At 41.6% G+C, this 19,636-nt stretch overlaps 1 protein-coding gene across 1 annotated transcript in view; it reads right to left on the bottom strand.

Moving 5' to 3' along the window:
- Nucleotides 1-19,636, bottom strand: part of PRKAR2A (protein kinase cAMP-dependent type II regulatory subunit alpha) — an 87,138-nt gene that overhangs the window by 48,443 nt on the left and 19,059 nt on the right. The window contains exon 2 of the mRNA XM_053378384.1: nucleotides 11,540-11,575. Coding sequence (XP_053234359.1) covers nucleotides 11,540-11,575 — 36 coding nt within the window. The remainder of the gene's footprint in view (nucleotides 1-11,539; nucleotides 11,576-19,636) is intronic.

Here is a 19,636-nt window from a genome sequence, read left to right on the forward strand (position 1 = left end):
CTCCGCCCCACCGCCAGCCTTTGGAGGAGCCTTCCGAAGCCTGGCGGCGGGAGGAGGTCTCTCCGCCCCACCGCCAGCCTTTGGAGGAGCCTTCCGAAGCCTGGCGGCGGGAGGAGGTCTCTCCGCCCCACCGCCAGCCTTCGGAGCAGCCTTCTGAAGGCTGGCGGCGGGAGGAGGTCTCTCCGCCCCACCGCCAGCCTTCGGAGGAGGTCCGAGGACAGTGGGGAAGACGCGCTGCGCTTCCCCGCTGTCCTGGAGATTTCCCTATGGGCTTTCGTCTTGCGAAGGAAGCCCATAGGGAAATTCGTTTTGCGAAGCGCCTCCAAAACGGAAAACCCTTTCGTCTAGCGGGTTTTCCGTCTTGCGAAGCGTTCGTCTTGCGGGGCACCACTGTACATTTTGAAACTAACTTTAACAAGCCCCTGAAGTTCCTTGCATAGTTTAAGCCAGATTACAAAGGTAGTAAAACACAATACTATATGCAATTATACAATGTTCCTTGATCGTCACACTTTGCCAAAAAATATACTGCTAGAGTTGGCCAATCAAGGAGCACACAACAGTGGCTGGCATAATTATGTTTTCTTCTAGACAAGACTTTCATCAAGCCATCTTTTGCTTAAGCATCCCACTGGCCAGGCCGGAATGCAGATGTTGACAGAGTCCTGAGCGTTCAGCAAAATACAGCCATAATATTCAACATCAAGTGTTGTTCAAAGCTGCCCACTCTACCAATACCAACTTTTTGATCTATGTAGTTAATGCTTCACTTCAAAAGACATTAGCACTTGATGAAGTGTCCTAATGCTATGAAGAAAGACCACATGTGCTCTCTAGAAGTTCAAGTTGAACAATAAGGCCATCATGCCTGAGCAAACACAGGGGAAATGTCACGTCTCAGTCCACTTCATTTAAAATGCACAATTAACCTTTTGTTCAAGAAATGCCGGAAGCAAGTTCTCTTCATCATGTAGCTATGTAACTAAGAAATTTTGCAGGGCAATTATTAATGGCTTCAACCCTTCCTTCATGAAGAAAATACCCAAGTACCATTTGATAGTTTTTAGTCTACTAACCCACTAGTCTGATTTTTGCAAGCTTACTATAATAAAACTATGTTTATTGGATCCTAAGCCTAAAATCTGTTCTCTTACAAGACTGTATGTGCATTCTAGCACAGTTGTCTTAAGATACTGACATGTCTATTATTTCTATACAAAAACAGGAGCTATTTTCCCTTTATGCTACTACTACTCCAATTCACTTACAATATCATGGTAAGGATACAAAAGTAGCATATGGAGAACTGTGAAGAGCCTTGCATCCTTTGGCGTGAGGGGCAGAGAATATAACCTTTTTCCATAATTACAGCTGCTTCCTTTATTTCTTTACAAGTCAGTGGAAAGATGAAATACAGTGGTACCTCGCAAGACGAAATTAATTCGTTCCGCAAGTTTTTTCTTCTTGCGAGTTTTTTGTCTTGTGAAGCACGGTTTCCCATAGGAATGCATTGAAAATCAATCAATGCGTTCCTATGGAAACCGCCTTCAGACCAGGTCCGGGGACAGTCTGTCCCCCGACCTCTTCTGAAGGCTGGGGGGGGGGGACAAGGGCTTTTCTTCCCACCGCCAGCCTTCAGAAGGCTGTTCTGAAGGCTGGTGGTAGGAAGAAAAGCCCTTCTCCCCACCTCCCGCCCCGCAAGCTCCGGGGACAGGAGGGCTTTGCTGCCGACCGCCAGCATTTTAAAAGCCCCCGGGACAGTGGAGACTTCTCCGCTGTCCCGGGGCGATTTTAAAATGCTGGCGGGCGGCAGCGAAGCCTCCGCTGTCCCGGGGGCTTTTAAAATGCTGGGGGTCAGCAGCGAAGCCTTCGCTGCCACCCGCCAGCATTTTAAGATCGCCCGGGACAGCGGAGAAGTCTCCGCTGTCCCGGGAAGGCAGGCGGGGGGGAGCAAAGACTTTTGCCCCCCGCCGGCCTTCAGAAGGGGTCCAGGACCTCTTTTGAAGGCCGGCGGTGGGCGAAAGTCTTTGCTCCCCCCCCCGCCTGCCTTCAAAAGCCGTCGGGATAGCGGAGAAACGCGCTGCGCTTCTCCGCTATCCCGGGAAGGCAGGTGGTCGGGAGCAAAGACTTTTGCCCCCCGCCGGCCTTCAAAAGAGGTCCTGGACCTCTTCTGAAGGCCGGCGGTGGGCGAAAGTCTTTGCTCCCGACCGCCAGCATTTTAAAAGAGGTCCCCGGAGATTTCCCTATGGGCTTTCTTCTTGCGAAGCAAGCCCATAGGGAAATTCGTCTGGCGAAGCACCTCGAAAAACGGAAAACTTTCTTCTTGCGAGTTTTCCATCTTGCGAGGCATTCGTCTTGCGAGGTACCACTGCATGTAAGTTTGAAACGGTGGGCAGCTGTTGCACAGCATGGGCAGTCTCTGCACTGCCTTGAGACCAGCAGGCCTAAACAAAACACATGCAACCTCTGTGTGTAGGAGAGTAGGTGGGGAACTACTCGACATTACAAAGCAGTGGGCTCAAAGCCTGTTGCTTCAGCTATGTAATGCAGATGAAGAAAGAACTCTTTGTGACCTGTACCCATTACAACATATGCAACAGATCTGGACTACGGAGCAATGTTAAAATTTTAAGAACTGAGGATTATGCAACAATTGTGGCAAAATCTGCACCCTGATCGCCTTCAACAAAGTATTTGCTGAAAGGTCTAGAAAAACTATTTCTACAAAAAGCAATTACCTTAAGAAGGCTCAGTTGCACTCTTATATTGACTGCATCGGGTGGACGTACCCTTAGAAAACTGAAACTGGTTAAGCATGGATGGGTTGGCTCTTTGCTATGAAGGGCCACTGACTACAGAGGAAAGTCAATCAAGTCCCAAGGGAAAGGCTAGACCATAGGTAGGCAAACTAAGGCTCGGGGGCCAGATCTGGCCCAATCGCCTTCTCAATCCAGCCCGCAGACAGTCCAGGAATCAGTGTGTTTCTACATGAGTAGAATGTGTGCTCTTATTTAAAATGCATTTCCGGGTTATTTGTGGGGCATAGGAATTCGTCATTTATTCCACACACACCCCAAAGAAAAATACAGCCCGCCTCCCACAAGGTCTGAGGGACAGTGGACCGGCCCCCTGCTGAAAAAGTTTGCTGACCCCTGGGCTAGATCAAGGGAAGCATGTGCTGTTAGGTGCTTTCAGGCAGCTCCCAACACTACCATCCCATGCAGTGTTTTTTGTTAGGAAGACTACGTGGACAAGACTGGTATATTCACTAAACATGGTAAGCCAGATGAAATTCTGCTATGGACCCACCCACAGACCAAAGGTTCTCCCCTCTCAGTGGTAAATGATTTCAAGATCTACCACAGGACATTTCGCGCTCCAAGGAGAAAGTAAGCTTACTTGGAAAATCTTTGGAAATTTAAATAGGTTGCCAAAATGAAAATGAGGGGAAAGCTATTCAAGGAAGTAAATGATTTATTATTTATTACTTATTATAAAGGATGTTTTGTTTTATCATCTTGATTTTAGTGGTTTCAAATAATGCTTATAGATAGATTTGTAATTTCCAGAGATTACAAAAATTTTGTTTCACATTCTAGTAAAGTGGGTTAGATAAAGTAGATAAAGGTATTAATATCACTAAACAGATGAAAAATATAATCATTTTTCATCAATAAGTAAAACATATTGAACTATATAATACACTTAATATGTCAGTACTACATGTACTTAAATATGCTATGTTACTACTAACAGCATTTGGGGCATGTGCAACAGGAGAGCCGTAGACCACATCTTGCCCCAGGCCCCACATTCCTCTCTGTGACGCTGCCTGCATATGCAAGGAAATTCACTTTTGAGCAAAAACATTTACGGTAAGTTGTCCCTTGAATCAAAGGTTGGAACAAAAATGGTCTCGATAGCAATTTTAACAGCTTTAAAGATTATCTTAGACTAAAGACAGCATAGAAGACTGAAGAAATCCACAATGTACTGACTCCCCCAAAGTACTGGTTTCATATGCTTAACATTCATTCTGACTTAGGTCAGTACTGAAAGCAAACAATGGCAGGTTCTTCAGTTAGCCTAAAATATAGATTTAGTCTAGGTGGAAATTCTGGCTCAACTTAACTCCTTGCTTTTAGGACACCAGAACACCTTGTTTACCGTAATTCAATTATGTCCCAATTTAGTGTTTCTGAATTAATCTTTGTTCCAGCAATGCATACAATCAGGTTTGAAAACACTCTGTTCCCTTGAACTATTTTTAAAATGCTGTGCATCTGAAAATAGACTTCACCATAAGTAAGTGTGATAGTTTGGGGCAATGAAGTAGTTAACATCAATTTTTAGCAGGAAAATGGGAAAAATAAAAGCTACATAGATATTCACAAGAACTAGTAGTGCAATGTCTCATCTCCACCAGATTTATGCAAATACAGTGTGACCACACTTAGAATACTGTGACATTTCTGCCCCACATCTAAAAAATGTATTGTACAGCTGGAAATTGTTCAGAAAATTTCACTGAAAATTATCAGGAGGCTGCAGCTACTCCCGTACGATGAAAAGTCTTGTTGTGTGGACTTTTCAATTTTCCATTTGTGTCCTATCTTTCTAGATTGTCAGCCTGAGGGCAGGGATTGTATTTTTTGTGACTTTCACGCAGCTCTGAAAGTTTTTTTTTTGGCTGAAGAAAATTAAACCAAAAAAAATTATGTAAAAAATCATATGAAAAATTAGCTGGTCCAGACATAGCAAGTAGTATTCAACTACTGCATCTCATCAATGTAAGGATTTTCCTTGCGAAATGGGTGTATGTATGTGTATGTGTATGTGTATGTGTATGTGTATGTGTATGTGCACTCTCCGCTAATCTGCTCTAAAGGGTTGGGGGAACCCTTAGGACAGTTCTTGGGACACACAGGGGGGAGAAGGAGAAGAGGAGACGGGGGAGCATGTTTCATTGTACAAGAGCAAATCCTTGCACTGATGGAACTAGAGTCTTAGTGCTATGTTGATTCCTCCCACCCTGTCCAAGACAACCCTGCAGATTTTCTCAAATACATTAAGTTACCCTTCATTCTAATACTTCTATTGGTTAGCTTAAATAAGGAAATACAAATTGTGGGGGTATGTAGCCACAGGTATTGCTATTGCTGTACAGTATTATTGCATCTTTGCAAACACAGAACTGCAAAGTTTACCTGAAACAGACTGCAAAGATGGAAATCTCTTTTAAAAGAAGAAGTCAATTTAAGTACCAAAGAGGAATTGTTGTTGTTTAGTCGTGTCCGACTCTTCGTGACCCCATGGACCAGAGCACGCCAGGCACCTCTGTCCTCCACTACCTCCCACCGTCAATTTAAGTACCAAAGAGGAATACATTAAATCAATTTATCTTCCTTGAGTTGTGCCCTAATCTACCTTTACTGTGGTGGTGGTGGTGGGGATTCATGTTTTCAGAAGACACAGACTAAAAGATAACATGATTTTTTACTGCATGTTTAACAAAAGGCAAGCACCTTTGTAAGAAAGTGAAACGATCCTAATCCTAAACACTATTGACAAAAGGCAGCCAAATTAGGCGTTCAAATCCCAGAAAGCAATTAACTTGACAGCTGAGGTCTTCTTACACAGCAGGGAGACACGCACAAAAAACTGAGGGAGGTTTCTGAAAATTTCTAAGCATTGCAAGAAGAAGAAAAGGCGCTGTGCCTTCGTGACTGCTGGCAGCCTACCCAGCCTAAAAGATTGTCTGATAATTATGCTATATACAAGACATGCAAATACAGCAAGGAAGGAGAGCATTTACCTTATGAAAGCATACAACATAAAAAGAGTTCACATTCTGGTGCCAAACTCATTATAATGCTACACTAGTTCCGTTTAAACCACTGTCGTGTTGAATAGATATATAAAAACAATATTTGATTCCCTCCCCCTCTTTCATTTTTCCTTTCTCCTTCTGTGATGGAACTCCTATTTGGGGACTTCCCTGGCTTTTTTCTGGCCCATGTAGGACCAGTCTGGATAGTTAGTCTTGGTGAAGACTTGACGTTTTCATCCCCCCAAAAGTTTTTGATTTGAGTTTCCATTGAAATGAGGCTGTATTTTAATGTTTTAATGCTGTATTTTAATCTTGTTTTAAAGTTGTATTTTAATCAATTGTTTTTATATCGAGTGTTAGCCGCCCTGAGCCTGGTCTTGGCTGGGGAGGGCGGGGTATAAATAAAAATTATTTATGATGATGATGCAACTTGTCTTGATGGTGTCACAAAATGAACTTTCAAGGCTGAAAAGAGAAGCCAACTCAACCAGGATAGTACCAGTATTGGTCATGTGATGACCCTGACCTAGCTTTGACATAGCTACTTGACACTTTAATAAAATGTTCCACTTCCATTTGGGAAATGAAAACTTGCAAAGAAAGCAACCAGTTCAATCTGAAGTATGTGTATGCTTAACATCCTGTATCTGAAACCTGTTCTGCCCCCTCCCCCACACTTGGTGCCATTTTGCAGACTGTCTACTGGACCCTCATACTTTTCTCAGCTTAAATGTTAATAAGACCTCATCTACACATGCAGCAGAGTAAGTTGACCCAGAATAGTACCAATTCAGTTGGCAGATGGGAGAATGACAGTGCTGAATGCTTTCCCATGTAGAACAGTCGCTGCAAATAAAAACCTAGCATATTTGGAGGAGGGATGCTAGCCTAACCATTACCTTCTAAGCTATTACTATTTGTTTTTTGTTTGTTTGTTTGTTTGTTTTTACATAAGTAAAAAGTGACCTTTCCCCATCTGGCATGATACAAGCCCATTCTGACAACTCGGAATTTTTTCAACTCTTTCAGCTACATATGTAGAATATGCCTTCATTTGTTACTAGGCAGAAATGTAATTACCGTATTTTTTGCACCATAACACTCACTTTTTTCCTCCTAGAAAGTAAGGGGAAATGTCTGTGCATGTTATGGAGGGAATGCCTACGGGTGGCATGCCTATGGATTTTCCTCCTCTAAAAACTACGTGCGTGTTATGGTCGGGTGCGTGTTATAGAGCGAAAAATACGGTACCCATTTCTGATGCAGGCTACAGTTCCCTGTTGTTTGCTGGAACTTACTGACCTAGAGGCATAGATAATTGATCCTGTTATAAAATGTAGGAGTATTGTTTTAAAGAGAAAGAGGCAGGAGCATTAGCTTTCTCCTACTGCTCAACTGGCACGCAGTACTTAGCTGGAGTTACTTCAGGCTAAAAGCCCGATTCTGAACCCAGATTTTATTAAAATATCTGCCAATGTTGTTTACATACTTTTCTAAAAAGGGCTTCATGCCCTTTAGAAAGAGGAACCCAGAATTTGCCTGGGGAAAACAGAATGCCCTTTTCAAGCACTTGTTCCCAGCAGCTTGTAATTGTTTATAGCAGTCTTCTGGTGTCTGGTAGCAGGCACCAGGTTGGGGGAAGCTGGTTTAGGGGTATGTCCAAGCAGGCTTGATAGCAGAAACTGTTTCTCACAAACTTAACAGCTTATACAGCCATTAAGTGACAGTGGCCTTATTAGGCAAATCACTGCCAGCCCTTACAATATGGGGACAAAATATTGAACTTTGGCAGCTTCAGTCAAATTGTTCTCTCTGAATTATCCTAGCACCATGCCTCAATAAGAGCTTGATAGTCCAAGAGCAAGGACAAAAAAATCTTGCCATGTGTGAAGAATAATGCTGACTGCGATTTCTGCATGTTAATATTGAACAACCTTACAGGGTTATTCTAAAGTGTACATGAAGTGCTTTGAACTCTCAAAAGTCTTATGCAAATGCTAAGCATTACTAATACTACAAGAGTGTATGGGGTGTTAAAGGAGGGGTAGTGCCTCTGGTGAGGGGACACATTGTGCTCCTTCTGGGGTTGTTTGCCCATCTTTGGTCCCCACCCTGCACTCCACTCTCACCCGTGGCTCCTAAAAGCTGCCAGCATAAGATAGCAGCCACACCTCGTGAAACGGCTTTGATGGCTGGCTAAACCAGGTGAGGATAGCCAATGGGTCTCAAACCCTCAGTGAGTTAGAGACTTCCCTTGGATGCGAAGACAGGCTCTGGCAGATTGAGTGGATAAGACCAATAGTGGGTCCAACGGTCAAGAAGGCAGTTACCCCACATGCTGTAGAGGGAAATGAGGGGCAGACAGGGCTCATCAACCTGGGAAGGTAGCTCTTCTGGGAGAAGGAAAATTTAAGCCTCCACTGCCTTGTGGCTATACTCATTCGCAAGAAAGTCTTCAGAAGTGAGGAAGAATGCATACCCACTGCCATGCAGGACATCTTCGGGGGGAGGCTAAGGAGCGAACCCTTAAAAATTCTGGTGGAGTCCCTAGGACGGGTGGGTGGGATCTTATACACCACCTTCTGGAAACTCCTGCAGCCAAGCTGGTGCCAAATGTATTGCTCTGCTTTCCTCTGGAACACAGTATTAAGGCCAAGAGGGAGCGGATCTTGTTGTCTGGGCAGCCCAGGACCTCCATACACACTGCCCAGGCTTGTGCCCCAGAGAGGTCACTTTAGTGTTGCTAATGCAGCAATAACAACATGGGAAGCAGCAGTTAAGAGTTATAGGTCTCTGTAACCGTAACAGGTGCTGTGATTCTCCAGCGCTTTGACAATGTAACATACAATATCATAAAGGAATATGGCAAACTAATCCAACTACAACTAATATAAGATTAAATCACGATATACATAAAAAGTTAAACAAAACCAGAAGATACTGTAAAATCTTAAATAATGCTTTGAGATTGACTGAAGTAATAAAAATAATTAAACCTTAACTTTGGAATATTTATATATCTATAGCATCACCTAGTGGTATAAGCGGTGTTATTTTTTCCACAGGTGAGCCCAGTTCACCAAAGAAGAGAGGGTTAGGAAAGTTATGTCAACCATACAATACAACGGGTTGGTGACAGAAGATTACATTGTTCAGCTATACTCATAAAATCTATAAAGTCAACTCATTCTGCAGTGAATTTGTCTTTTTAAATTTGTCCGTGTGCAGGTCCAATTTATTTGTCAATTTTCCAAATACTTTTTCAAAATTGTTTACGGCAGTCAAATATGAACATTTACTTACTTTCTCTCTTGTGAGAAACATAATGAGGCCAATAACTACAGTCCACTGCCTCTGGAAATGTGAGTAAAATAGAGGTTTCCTGCACCTTCTAAAGAATCTGTGGCATAGATGGTATCTGAAGAACTGTATGTTGAATGTTCATACATCAGAACTCCCTGCTTGGGGGAGGGGAAGCATGCCTGGGAACAGGCTCAGAGTCAACCAGTCTGTTTAACTTATGTGTTCAAATCTTTCTATTCAAGTAATATTCATCAACTGCATTTCTGAAGATTCCTAGGTTTTAAATGTTCAATATAACTGAGTATTCTAAGCAAATTTATGTTTCGCTAGGCCACTGTGAATCTAACAGTTAAAAACATTCCAAACACTCACATACACTATCACAGATATGAGATTAAAATAGTTTAGAGGACAGGTTTTGCCTCATAAAACTTGGTGTAAAAGTTTTATCACTTATAGCAATACAAACAACAGCTGTAGTAAAAGAAATTCAAAGCTGCAAAGTGTGGTTTATTTTGGAACATGAACATAGTAATCCCATGAAACCAAGACCATCCACTCACTGCAGCTTAGATCCTAAGAGACAGGCTTGTGAAAAGTCAATCCAGGATGCTTATACAAATAAGGGTCTCCATTCTGCGTGCTAAATGTTAACTACATGCTATTAACTGCACTAAATCCCTGTACAGACACACATACACCATATTGGGAACTGCCTCACTGCATGTTCCCTACTGACTGTGTCTTCCATGCTTTGGGACTGAAGATCTGAAACAGGGAGCTTGCTCAACACAAGTACTCTCCTGATATAGTTTAGAACCCTGATTGCACACATCACTGTAAACAGTCCCCCTCCCCGTAAAGGCATGGCCATTTTGGGGGTGGGGAGAGAGCCAGCAAAGACATGAAGGGAGAAGGACACTGTAACAGCACGCATCACCTGTTAGTGCAGGCAGCAACAGCATACGTATTGTTGGACTCCAGATGATATTTAACTCCCCCAAACCCAAAGATAAGCAATAGGCATTGAAAAGCCACCAGCTAGGGGAAACAAGCACATTTCTACAATGAAGGAAGTCCACATAGTACCTACTCTCTTGTGAGTTAGACATCCCTGCTATACACCATGAAGTAGTCTGGATAGGGCTTCCAAACACTTTTCTAGAGCACATATAAGACATTCAGAGTAAATGACCAATAACCAACTGAATTGGTGTTATATGAGTGTTATATGAGTGTTGCTACATGACATAATTTTAGACTGCCTTTTGAACAGTTCAGCTCTATTGGATTGGGCCTTTTTTGTTTTTACATTTCATTATTGTATGTAAAGTGCTTCAGTAGCAATCTGCCCTGAAAGACAGCACAATTTTTTTTTATAGATAATTAGGTAGATACAAGCCTATTTTGTTGGCATTCCATCATGATTTCAACAGCCCTCACTGAGCTATACTGAAGGAAGCTAGGCAGCAAGCAATTTCTCAGCTGCATTGTAAGATACTGGTTTCCATGTCTGCTAGTCCATACAGCCATTCAACTCAGCCCTCTCAAGGCCACTCCGCTGCTTCATAACATTAAATATCCCCCTCCAAGAGCTCAGTGACATATTGCAAAAAATATGCTACTTTTAATTCTATTTTGAATTGATTTTTTTAATTAAAAAAACAAAGTATAAAAGCCAACTAACAGACTCCCTGATCAAAACCTCCAAGTCGCAAGCACTCCAAAGTTCATCTGTCCTGCTATCTGCAATCACAGAACATTTAACATTTTTACAAGGAGCTCATATTCTAGTTGGCCCTTTTCCTTATTCTCCCTCCATGTCTCATGATAGCAATTCCTATTAAAATTGTAAGCTAAGCATCCAGAACAGAGAATTTGAGTTTTTATACAAATATGGTACATGTATATGCTGCCCTTAAGCTGGCAACTCCCCCCCCCCTTATTTTTACAATAGTTAAAGCTGCCTATAAAGAGGGAAGAGGGTACAGCTTAGTGATGGAGAATATGCTGTGTATTCTAAAAGGTGCTGTTTAATTCTTTCAGTTAAAAAAAAACCTGTCTTGGACAGCACTCTCATAAATTTTGCCTGGTTTGAATGAGAAACATTCAGTATAAAAACCCTTAATTACTTGGATAAATAGTGTAAAATACAATATTGGTAGGGTATAAAAACAGAGAACAACAATACAGCACTACACATATGGTTGTTGCAGTAAGATTGTAAGACATTAAAACCAAGCTATTAAAAATATTACCTTTTTAGGATGGCATATATACACATCACTGCTCTCAAAGCATGCCCACAGAATTTGCCAACACAATATAAACATATATGCACACTGAGCTGTTTTTTAAAACAATTGACAATTGTTTTGAGTTACGTTAAAATATGGAAAATCTTACCTGATACTCTTCTGTTGAATCTGTTGATAACAGGAGCTGCAAAAAGAGGAAAAAAGTCCAATAAGCTAGGAAATACTTGGTTGCTGAAACTACTAAGAACACAATACCATACTCCAGTGGTTTTCAGCCAGTGTGCAGTGGCACCCTAGGGTACCTTAAATCAGGCTTCCTCAAATTCGGCCTTCCAGATGTTTTGAGACTACACTTCCCATCACCCCTGACCACTGGTCCTGCTAGCTAGGGATCATGGGAGTTGTAGGCCAAAAACATATGGAAGGCAGAGTTTGAGGAAGCCTGCCTTAAATGGTGGTGAGGGGTACCGTGGGCAACATTGGCCTCTGTCCCTCTTCTTTACCCTCCCTCCTCTGATGCCCTCTTGTGTCCCCGCCTCCCAAAGGCTTGCACTGCTATTTATTGCAGCACCCCTGGCTATAAGCTCCACTGGCAAATGGTGCCTGGGAGGTACCTCTCTTTGGGGCTGGGGTGGGGGGAATGGCAGCTCAGAGACCAGGGATGGTAGCAGCAGCTGCCTGGAGGACTCCAAGGAGAGGAGGCTGAGGGAACACCCCACAAGGGAGGGTGTTTGAAAAAGGGTGAGAGGCTGCCAGCTCTGCAGGCAAGGGGTGACATAACGGGGCTCCTGAATGAGCCCCACAGGGGTGCTGCAGAAAGAATGTACCGGTAGTTGGTTAAGGAAGACCTGGACTCAAAAAGGTTGAAAACCTCTGCCAAGCTCTGAAAATGCCATGCTCTGAGAACAGGGAAAGGGAAGGGTGCATAAACCTTTCCCTGTTCACCACTTTTCTGCTCAAAACTGAACATCACATATGACTGCTTTTTCTCATGCAGGATTCAAAGCTTCCATTTCCCTCACAAATACATGAGCAGCTCAGAGAAAAGAAATGCCGTGGTGCAGCAGCACAACCGGACGCCTTCATCTGCACCAGCTGCAACAAAACATGTCTCTCCTGTATCAGTATCTACAGCCATAGCCGGCACTGTAATTCTGCAACAGTTTGACTTCACTCACAATGGCACATTCCTCTATTATATCCTGAGGCAGACAGATGCCAACAACTAATATGCTTAGATCCTCAAAAGTGAAAAAAGTGCCTAAGGGACTCTCGAGTATAATCATTATTTAATGCATAGCTCCTTGATCATTTTTTGTGTGTCAAGATTTCCTTATGCGTAATGGAACTTAAATGCTTTGCAAAGTGCTAGAACTTATTTTTTGTTAAAAGGTAATCAGATGCGCACACCCGACTCTGCAACAGAAATATGAGAACCTGTTAGTAACTAGGGGTGAAGGTATATTTATCACTTCTGTTAATTAACACACTAATGGGATGTTCTTTGTAAATTTTGATGTCCATGTTCTAAACATCCCAATCAACATCCCATACAAGAACATATTAATGGTATTTATAGAAATTCTAATTATAGATTTCAGTTGTTAAAAATGGGCTCTCAGTGAAGTAACTTATCTGGTATTACATGTTATTCTTCAAATTAGGCATCCAAGCAAGCATTTGATCCTTCCTCAGCATTCTCAGAACTTAATGCCTTGTTTCCATAGCTTTGGAATTTACATCATATATCAGTGGCAAACAAACCCGTATTTTCAAGAAGACGTGTGCAACAGCTCGCACTTCTTAGTGCAACTGCACTAAAGCTACTACTATCAAGCACAACCTTAAATACTCACAAACCCTCCAACCAATATATAGTGGATGAATGGATGCACAATTTAGAGTGATCCAAAGCTTATAATGGGGCACACTTCCCCAGTTCTTTATTCATTTCTACATATATTGAGTATTCACATGGGGGTGCCATGCTTGAAAGCATCTTGGTCTCAGTGCTGGACTGCATGCAGCACTATGATATGTGGTAGACACAACTCCTGGAAGTTTGGGAATTATCTTGGGTGGTTCAAAGCTTATTGTGGGGTCCACACCCTATTTTGTCCCAACTGGGCACTGTGTTATTTGTTACACTGCCCCTTAGTCTCTGCATTTAGAATGGTCAGGCTTTGTTGTCCGTTATTATTGCATTTACAGGTTGTTCTTATGTAGACTCCTGCTTAAACTCGTTTCCCTCAGAAAAGGAAGTCTCTCCTCTGGGCTTGTTGCCTGACATTCTGAATTGCAGCCTGGAAGGCCTGGCATTTATTTATTTATTTATTTATTTATTTTTGCCTCACCTCAACCATACACTCTCTTTACCTTAGATTCAACCTTCCTTTAATCCTCCTCCTACAGCTACGTATTTGATCTTTTGCATTTGCTAGCTGTTTGCTATTCAAGCTGCATTAGCAATAAAGTTGAAGATAAGATCAATGTACTTGAAACGGTGAACTGGATCCAAGTTTAGCTGCCTGGATAGATATACAGTACAGTATAATGTGTGTTGTAGGAAAGAACATACCGTTGTTCATTAGGTGTTACTGGCATGAATGTGTTATGCTTGTGAAGTGTCTTGTGCCCCAATGAAGCACTTAGCTAAAAACAACATTTCAGTAACTTTTACAAGACACAGCTCTGGATGTGTGAGTGACAACACAAAGCACCCTCGGTCTTGTACTTCTTTCCTGCTGGTGCTGTCATAAGCAAGGCACTTCTCCTTGCTGCATGGCAGAGTTAGATTTATATAAACCATAACAACACACAAAATAATTTAAGTGCTGCAGATCTATAACCAATTTTCCTTGCCCAAAATCACATTCAGCATTATTATTCACATATGGTAAGATGTTTTTGTCCTTGCCTTTACTGCAGCACAGTCAGAGGACAATTCAGAGAGGCAAACTACAATCTGACTGAAGCTGCCAAAGCAAATGTTAGCGATACTGTTCTAAATCTTGCATGTTTAACAACACAAAACCACTACAGAAGATAGTAATGAGGAGAAATGCATGGATCTCATCTCAAGAAGAAAAAGAATAACTATCGACAGATCAAGAACTGCCAGCTTTCCGCGGGGGGGGGGGGGGCCTGGAATAGCTCAGAAGTAGCCACCACTCTCTTCCCAAGTGGTAGTAAATGAATGTAATAACCTTTTCCACCAGACATATTTAGAGGTATGACTGACTTGCAGAAGCAGTCCCACGTCAAAGAACTGGAGTGCAAAACTGCCATTATGACTGACAGCTCAGAACAACAAACAAGTTAATGAACAGCTATAACCACACTAAGGCCGTTCCGAGAAAATTTTACTCAGCAAAGTGAGCTACGCCTGCTTTCAAAAAAGGGGGGAGGGCAAGCAACTTACAGTATTCCTTAAGAAATTATATTCTATTTTTAAAACTGAATATTATAAGAATAGGAATCAGAAACAAATGGAATATGAATGCGCTGATATATATTTGAGGCTTACATTCTTAATTCCTCATGCAAATACTTCTAATCTATGCAATCAGGATTTTTTTCCTAATCTATACAATCAGGATTTTTCCAAATGACATAGGGTAGCACAGAGCACAAAACTTGACAGCATCTCTGTCAAATCAAATGCCCTCAGTGTGCTTGTGGTAGAGGGTGAATGGAGCCAAGTGAAATGGCAATGCTACAAATTTTAAAATGTAATACAGTGGAACCTCATGTTATGGATGGGATCCGTTCTGGAGACCCGTCCATAACATAGAACTGACGCAAGCTGAAGTGCCATGTCTGCGCACGTGCATGGCGCGATTTAGCACTTCTGAGCATGCGCGAGCGGTGAAACTCAGAAGTAACCCGTTCCGGCACTTCCAGGTTGCCGCGGGACGCAACACAAAACAGGTAACCTGAAGCTGACGCATCATGAGGTATGACTGTATAGTCCCAGTGGATCAGAGAGAAGATTAATCTAGTGCAGCATCATGCTTCCCATACTGACCAGCTAAATGCCTCCAAAATACTAACAAGCTGGGCAAGAAAGGCAGGAACAGAGGTATACCACCTCAAGATGGAGGATACCCAGAGATTTTCATGCCTGCACAGGGATATAAACATGGTTTCCCACTACAGCAGGCATAGGCAAACTCGGCCCTCCAGATGTTTTGGGACTACAACTCCCATCATCCCTGACCACTGGTCCTGTTAGCTAGGGATGATGGGAGTTGTAGTCCCAAAACATCTGGAGGGCCGAGTTTGCCTATGCCTGCACTACGGCATACCTGTTTTCGTGATGTCTGTGAACCAACCAGAATTTAGAGGGTAAGTACACATTTGGCTGCCTCTAATATGCCAGCAAATTAAAGTTCAATCAAACCTTGAATAAAATAATTGAACTGGAGTACCCAAAGTGAAGAGGGAAGGGGTAAGCATAAGGCTCTTTCTCACAGCACCAGATCATTGTTTGACATTGCAATAAATCAAGAATTCAGGTTCAGTTGTACTAAACTAATCATTAAATAAACTAGAAGTCTCTCAATAAATACAATGGCTATTCCTATTATCATTCAAGCCACCTTTTATTTAATATTTAATAAAATAAGGAAAATTTAATAATTTTCCTAATTTTCATTTTAGACATGTAAATTCAAGTGATATTTCTGAAAAGCGGCAACCATTCTATGCATGCTGCTGTTTGTTTCCTTCAAAAATGTTGCTCAAGAACAATACCAAAGGAGGAACAGTGTGAGGAGAATACTAAATTATGGTTGAATGAAGTACATGAATAACACATTTGCAAATCAGCTGGTACTGTCAAATAAGAAAGACAAAACATCTCCACTTTACCATACTGTCAAATTTCCTTAAGTGCTCTTTTACATGAAAACATGCTAAACTGTGAAGCAAAAAAAATTAAACTGCAAATTTATTTCAATACCTATTTTTGATGATATCTAACAGTGCCAACTTTAAAGCAGTCATATTCATTTAACTTTTCTATTACTGTCTTGGGTCGTTGTGTGTGTTTATTTCTTTGCTTTTGGTTCACAAGTAAAACTGGAAAGGAAATTTCTTAAGAATTAGACATTAGTCTGAAAATCCTATCAGTGATTAAGGAATAAAATGCCACTCTAAGCTGGACAGGGGAGAATTATTTAGCAGGGAATAAAAACACTTCAGTGGCTGTCACCACTTGATTTCACCATCTTCTGATGTCTTATATACTTCACTTTAGCTAATTCAGGCAAGAAAGGCATGACACGCAGAACAGGCTTTGTCAGTAATCCTCTCACTTGAGAAATGCCCTCTCAAAGCTCAGTGCCACAGTACAAAAAGACTGCTTCATATATGAAGCTTCATATATGCTATTCTGTAGCTGTGGAGAATGGTCAAGGACTGCAGGTAGAATCAGGAATTTGAATATATTTTCAACAAACTGTGCTGCAATTTCTTTCTGACTTCATTCAAGGCTATGTTGCCCATAGTGCTTTTGTTATTAGCTCTAGTGCTTTATTGTGAAGCCATTACATATCCCAAAGTCTGTCACATTTCTCTTAGTGTGGAAATCAATCAACACTCTGCCTCACCATCTCATTGTATCCCCTTTCCTACAGCTATGCAAACACACTAACCAGAACTACGCCATGGTTTGACTTACATTAAAAACTAACAAACCACAAACTAACTAATGTTTCTTCTTGGTTTACCATTCATGGTTTATTTGGGGGAGACAAACCATGAGCCAAATTTGTTTTGATAATTGAGGGAACTGCCATACTGCATGATGCATCAATAGGTGATAAGAAAGTGAGAGTGAACTATGACTGTCAAGTGATTTCCACATTCCAACAGGATGATAAACATCCAACTGCACACACTGAAGAGGGTGAGAAAATCTGACAGAGAAGTTAAGCAGCTCCCAGATAGCAAATGAACAGTCCAGCCAGTTCACACCATTTCCTTTCAGAACACACAGCTCTGCCAAGAAGAGCAATGAAATCTTGCTGAAGAGCTCTTCCAATCAAGTGCAATGTATAAACAAGCCACGTTCAGTTTTAAGAACAGCCCACAATATAGACAGAAAAAGACCATTCAAATTAGCAGCCTGCAGTTCAGGTGAAGACCTTTGTTGCAGTAATGACAAATGTTTCAATACCAAGCTAAGGTTGCACACAGTACTCAGGGTGAAAGTATCAAGACAACCCAATTCAAGCAGTCCTGTTCAGTTCAATGTCATATCCTGTCTTGTGCATCCTTCAGAGATCTCTCCTTAACATTCTCCTCATAATCCACAAGAAGTACATACATTTATTTGTATAATGCACTGCTACAAAGTTGCTGAATTTCTGCAGTTTGGAGATCAAGTTTAGATCATTTTTGCCTGACTTTACTGTTTTGTTATCAATGTTTTAAATATATTTGGAGTTTATTAAAAAGCAGGAAGGAGCTGCCGTGAGCCTTTCGCTCGCATGTTCCCTTCCCTTTCCTCCTCCCACATGACCAGAATGATAATTGGCATGGTTTAGTTTCACTTTTCATGAAGTCCCACTAGTTGTTACATAAAACAAACTCTGGTTAGTTTCTATATAAGCAAAAGTCAACCACGGGCTATGAAGCTGGTTTGTTAAATTAATCCCAGTACATTTCAGAGGACAATTCCAAGTGTTGGTGCTGACCTTTAAAGCCCTAAAGGGCCTCGGCCCAGTATACCTCAAGGAGCGTCTCCACCCCCATCGTTCTGCCCAGACGCTGAGGTCCAGCTCCGAGGGCCTTCTGGCAGTTCCCTCACTGTGAGAAGCAAAGTTACAGGGAACCAGGCAGAGGGCCTTCTCGGTAGTGGCGCCCGCCCTGTGGAATGCCCTCGCATCAGATGTCAAAGGAATAAACAATTATCTGAAGTTCAGAAGACATCTGAAGGCAGCCCTGTATGGGGAAGTTTTTGTTGTTTTTTAAATGACTGATGTTTTAATGTATTTTTAATCTCCTGTTGGAAGCCGCCCACAGTGGCTGGGGAAACCCAGCCAGATGGGTGGGGTATAAGTAATAAATTGTTGTTGTTGTTGTTATCAGAGTTCATTTTAAATCACATCTATGGTTCGACAAGCCACATTTTTAGGCTTGTGTCAAAATCTTTCCTCTGGCCACAAAGGAAGAGAAGGGAATGCATGCAAGCTTCATTTCTGCATTTGCACATAGCACTAAATCATGGTTTAGAGTTACATGCAATCTGTAGTTTCTTGTAGCTTGCTTCAAGCCATTTTTCAAATGTGAAACAGTATGCAGCTTCCAGCATGCTCTGTATGCTTGCCACTCCTGCACACGTTAAGAAAATTGCTTTCACTGAACATTCAAAGATTCTGGAAATGTCACACTATCAACTTTCTAATTACCAACTATTACAAATAGCAAAGACATTCTCCTGCACACTTTAAATCTTTCATAAGCTATGTTTATTTAGTGAGTGTAGCATCCATTTTACAAGTGCCCAACTCACTTTTACAGCATGTCATGAAACAAAATGTACATACATAAAGGAAAATTATTGTAGACAATTATATGCAAGGTTTACATTTCTTATTTACACAACAGGGCAAAAATCCAGTTCAATGCTGAACGTAACATTTTCCTAACCTACCACTAACACTGTGTTAACACTGCTGAGCATGCTATGTTTATGGCAGGGTTGTAACATTTAACTCATTAACTCAATTAAAAAACACTTTTAATCAGCTAAGGCATCCCCAATTAGCTGGGCAGCATACTTTTTTAAAGTGCTAGCACCATCTGAAAAGGCATTCTTCCTTCTCTCTAAACAGAGGGAAATCTCTCCTGATCATGCCTGCTAAGACACACACATGTACACCTCTATAATATATGCTTTGTTTCAATCACACATGATCAACTGAAACTCTCATGATTAATCAATTAAAATTCTTTCAGATTAATTGTGGTCCTAAGGTTAAAGGATTCCACAGTTTGAATGTCGTGTGCATCAGTATTCAGAAGAAGTCTGCAATGTACCTTTGGAATGATGCCATAGCCATCACCACACAACAGTGTGAGTGTGAATACTAGACGCTAGCTGTTGGCATTTGCTCAAGAGGCTTTATAATAAATGTCCATCTGAAAAATTGATGATCTATTTAAATAATATAATGTGAGGATCCAGAGGGCAGGCAGAAAATTAAACTTTTAATATCCTGGAGCAGTTTTGATCCCA

Source organism: Podarcis raffonei, chromosome 2 (assembly GCF_027172205.1).
Source record: "Podarcis raffonei isolate rPodRaf1 chromosome 2, rPodRaf1.pri, whole genome shotgun sequence".
Lineage (NCBI taxonomy): Eukaryota > Metazoa > Chordata > Lepidosauria > Squamata > Lacertidae > Podarcis > Podarcis raffonei.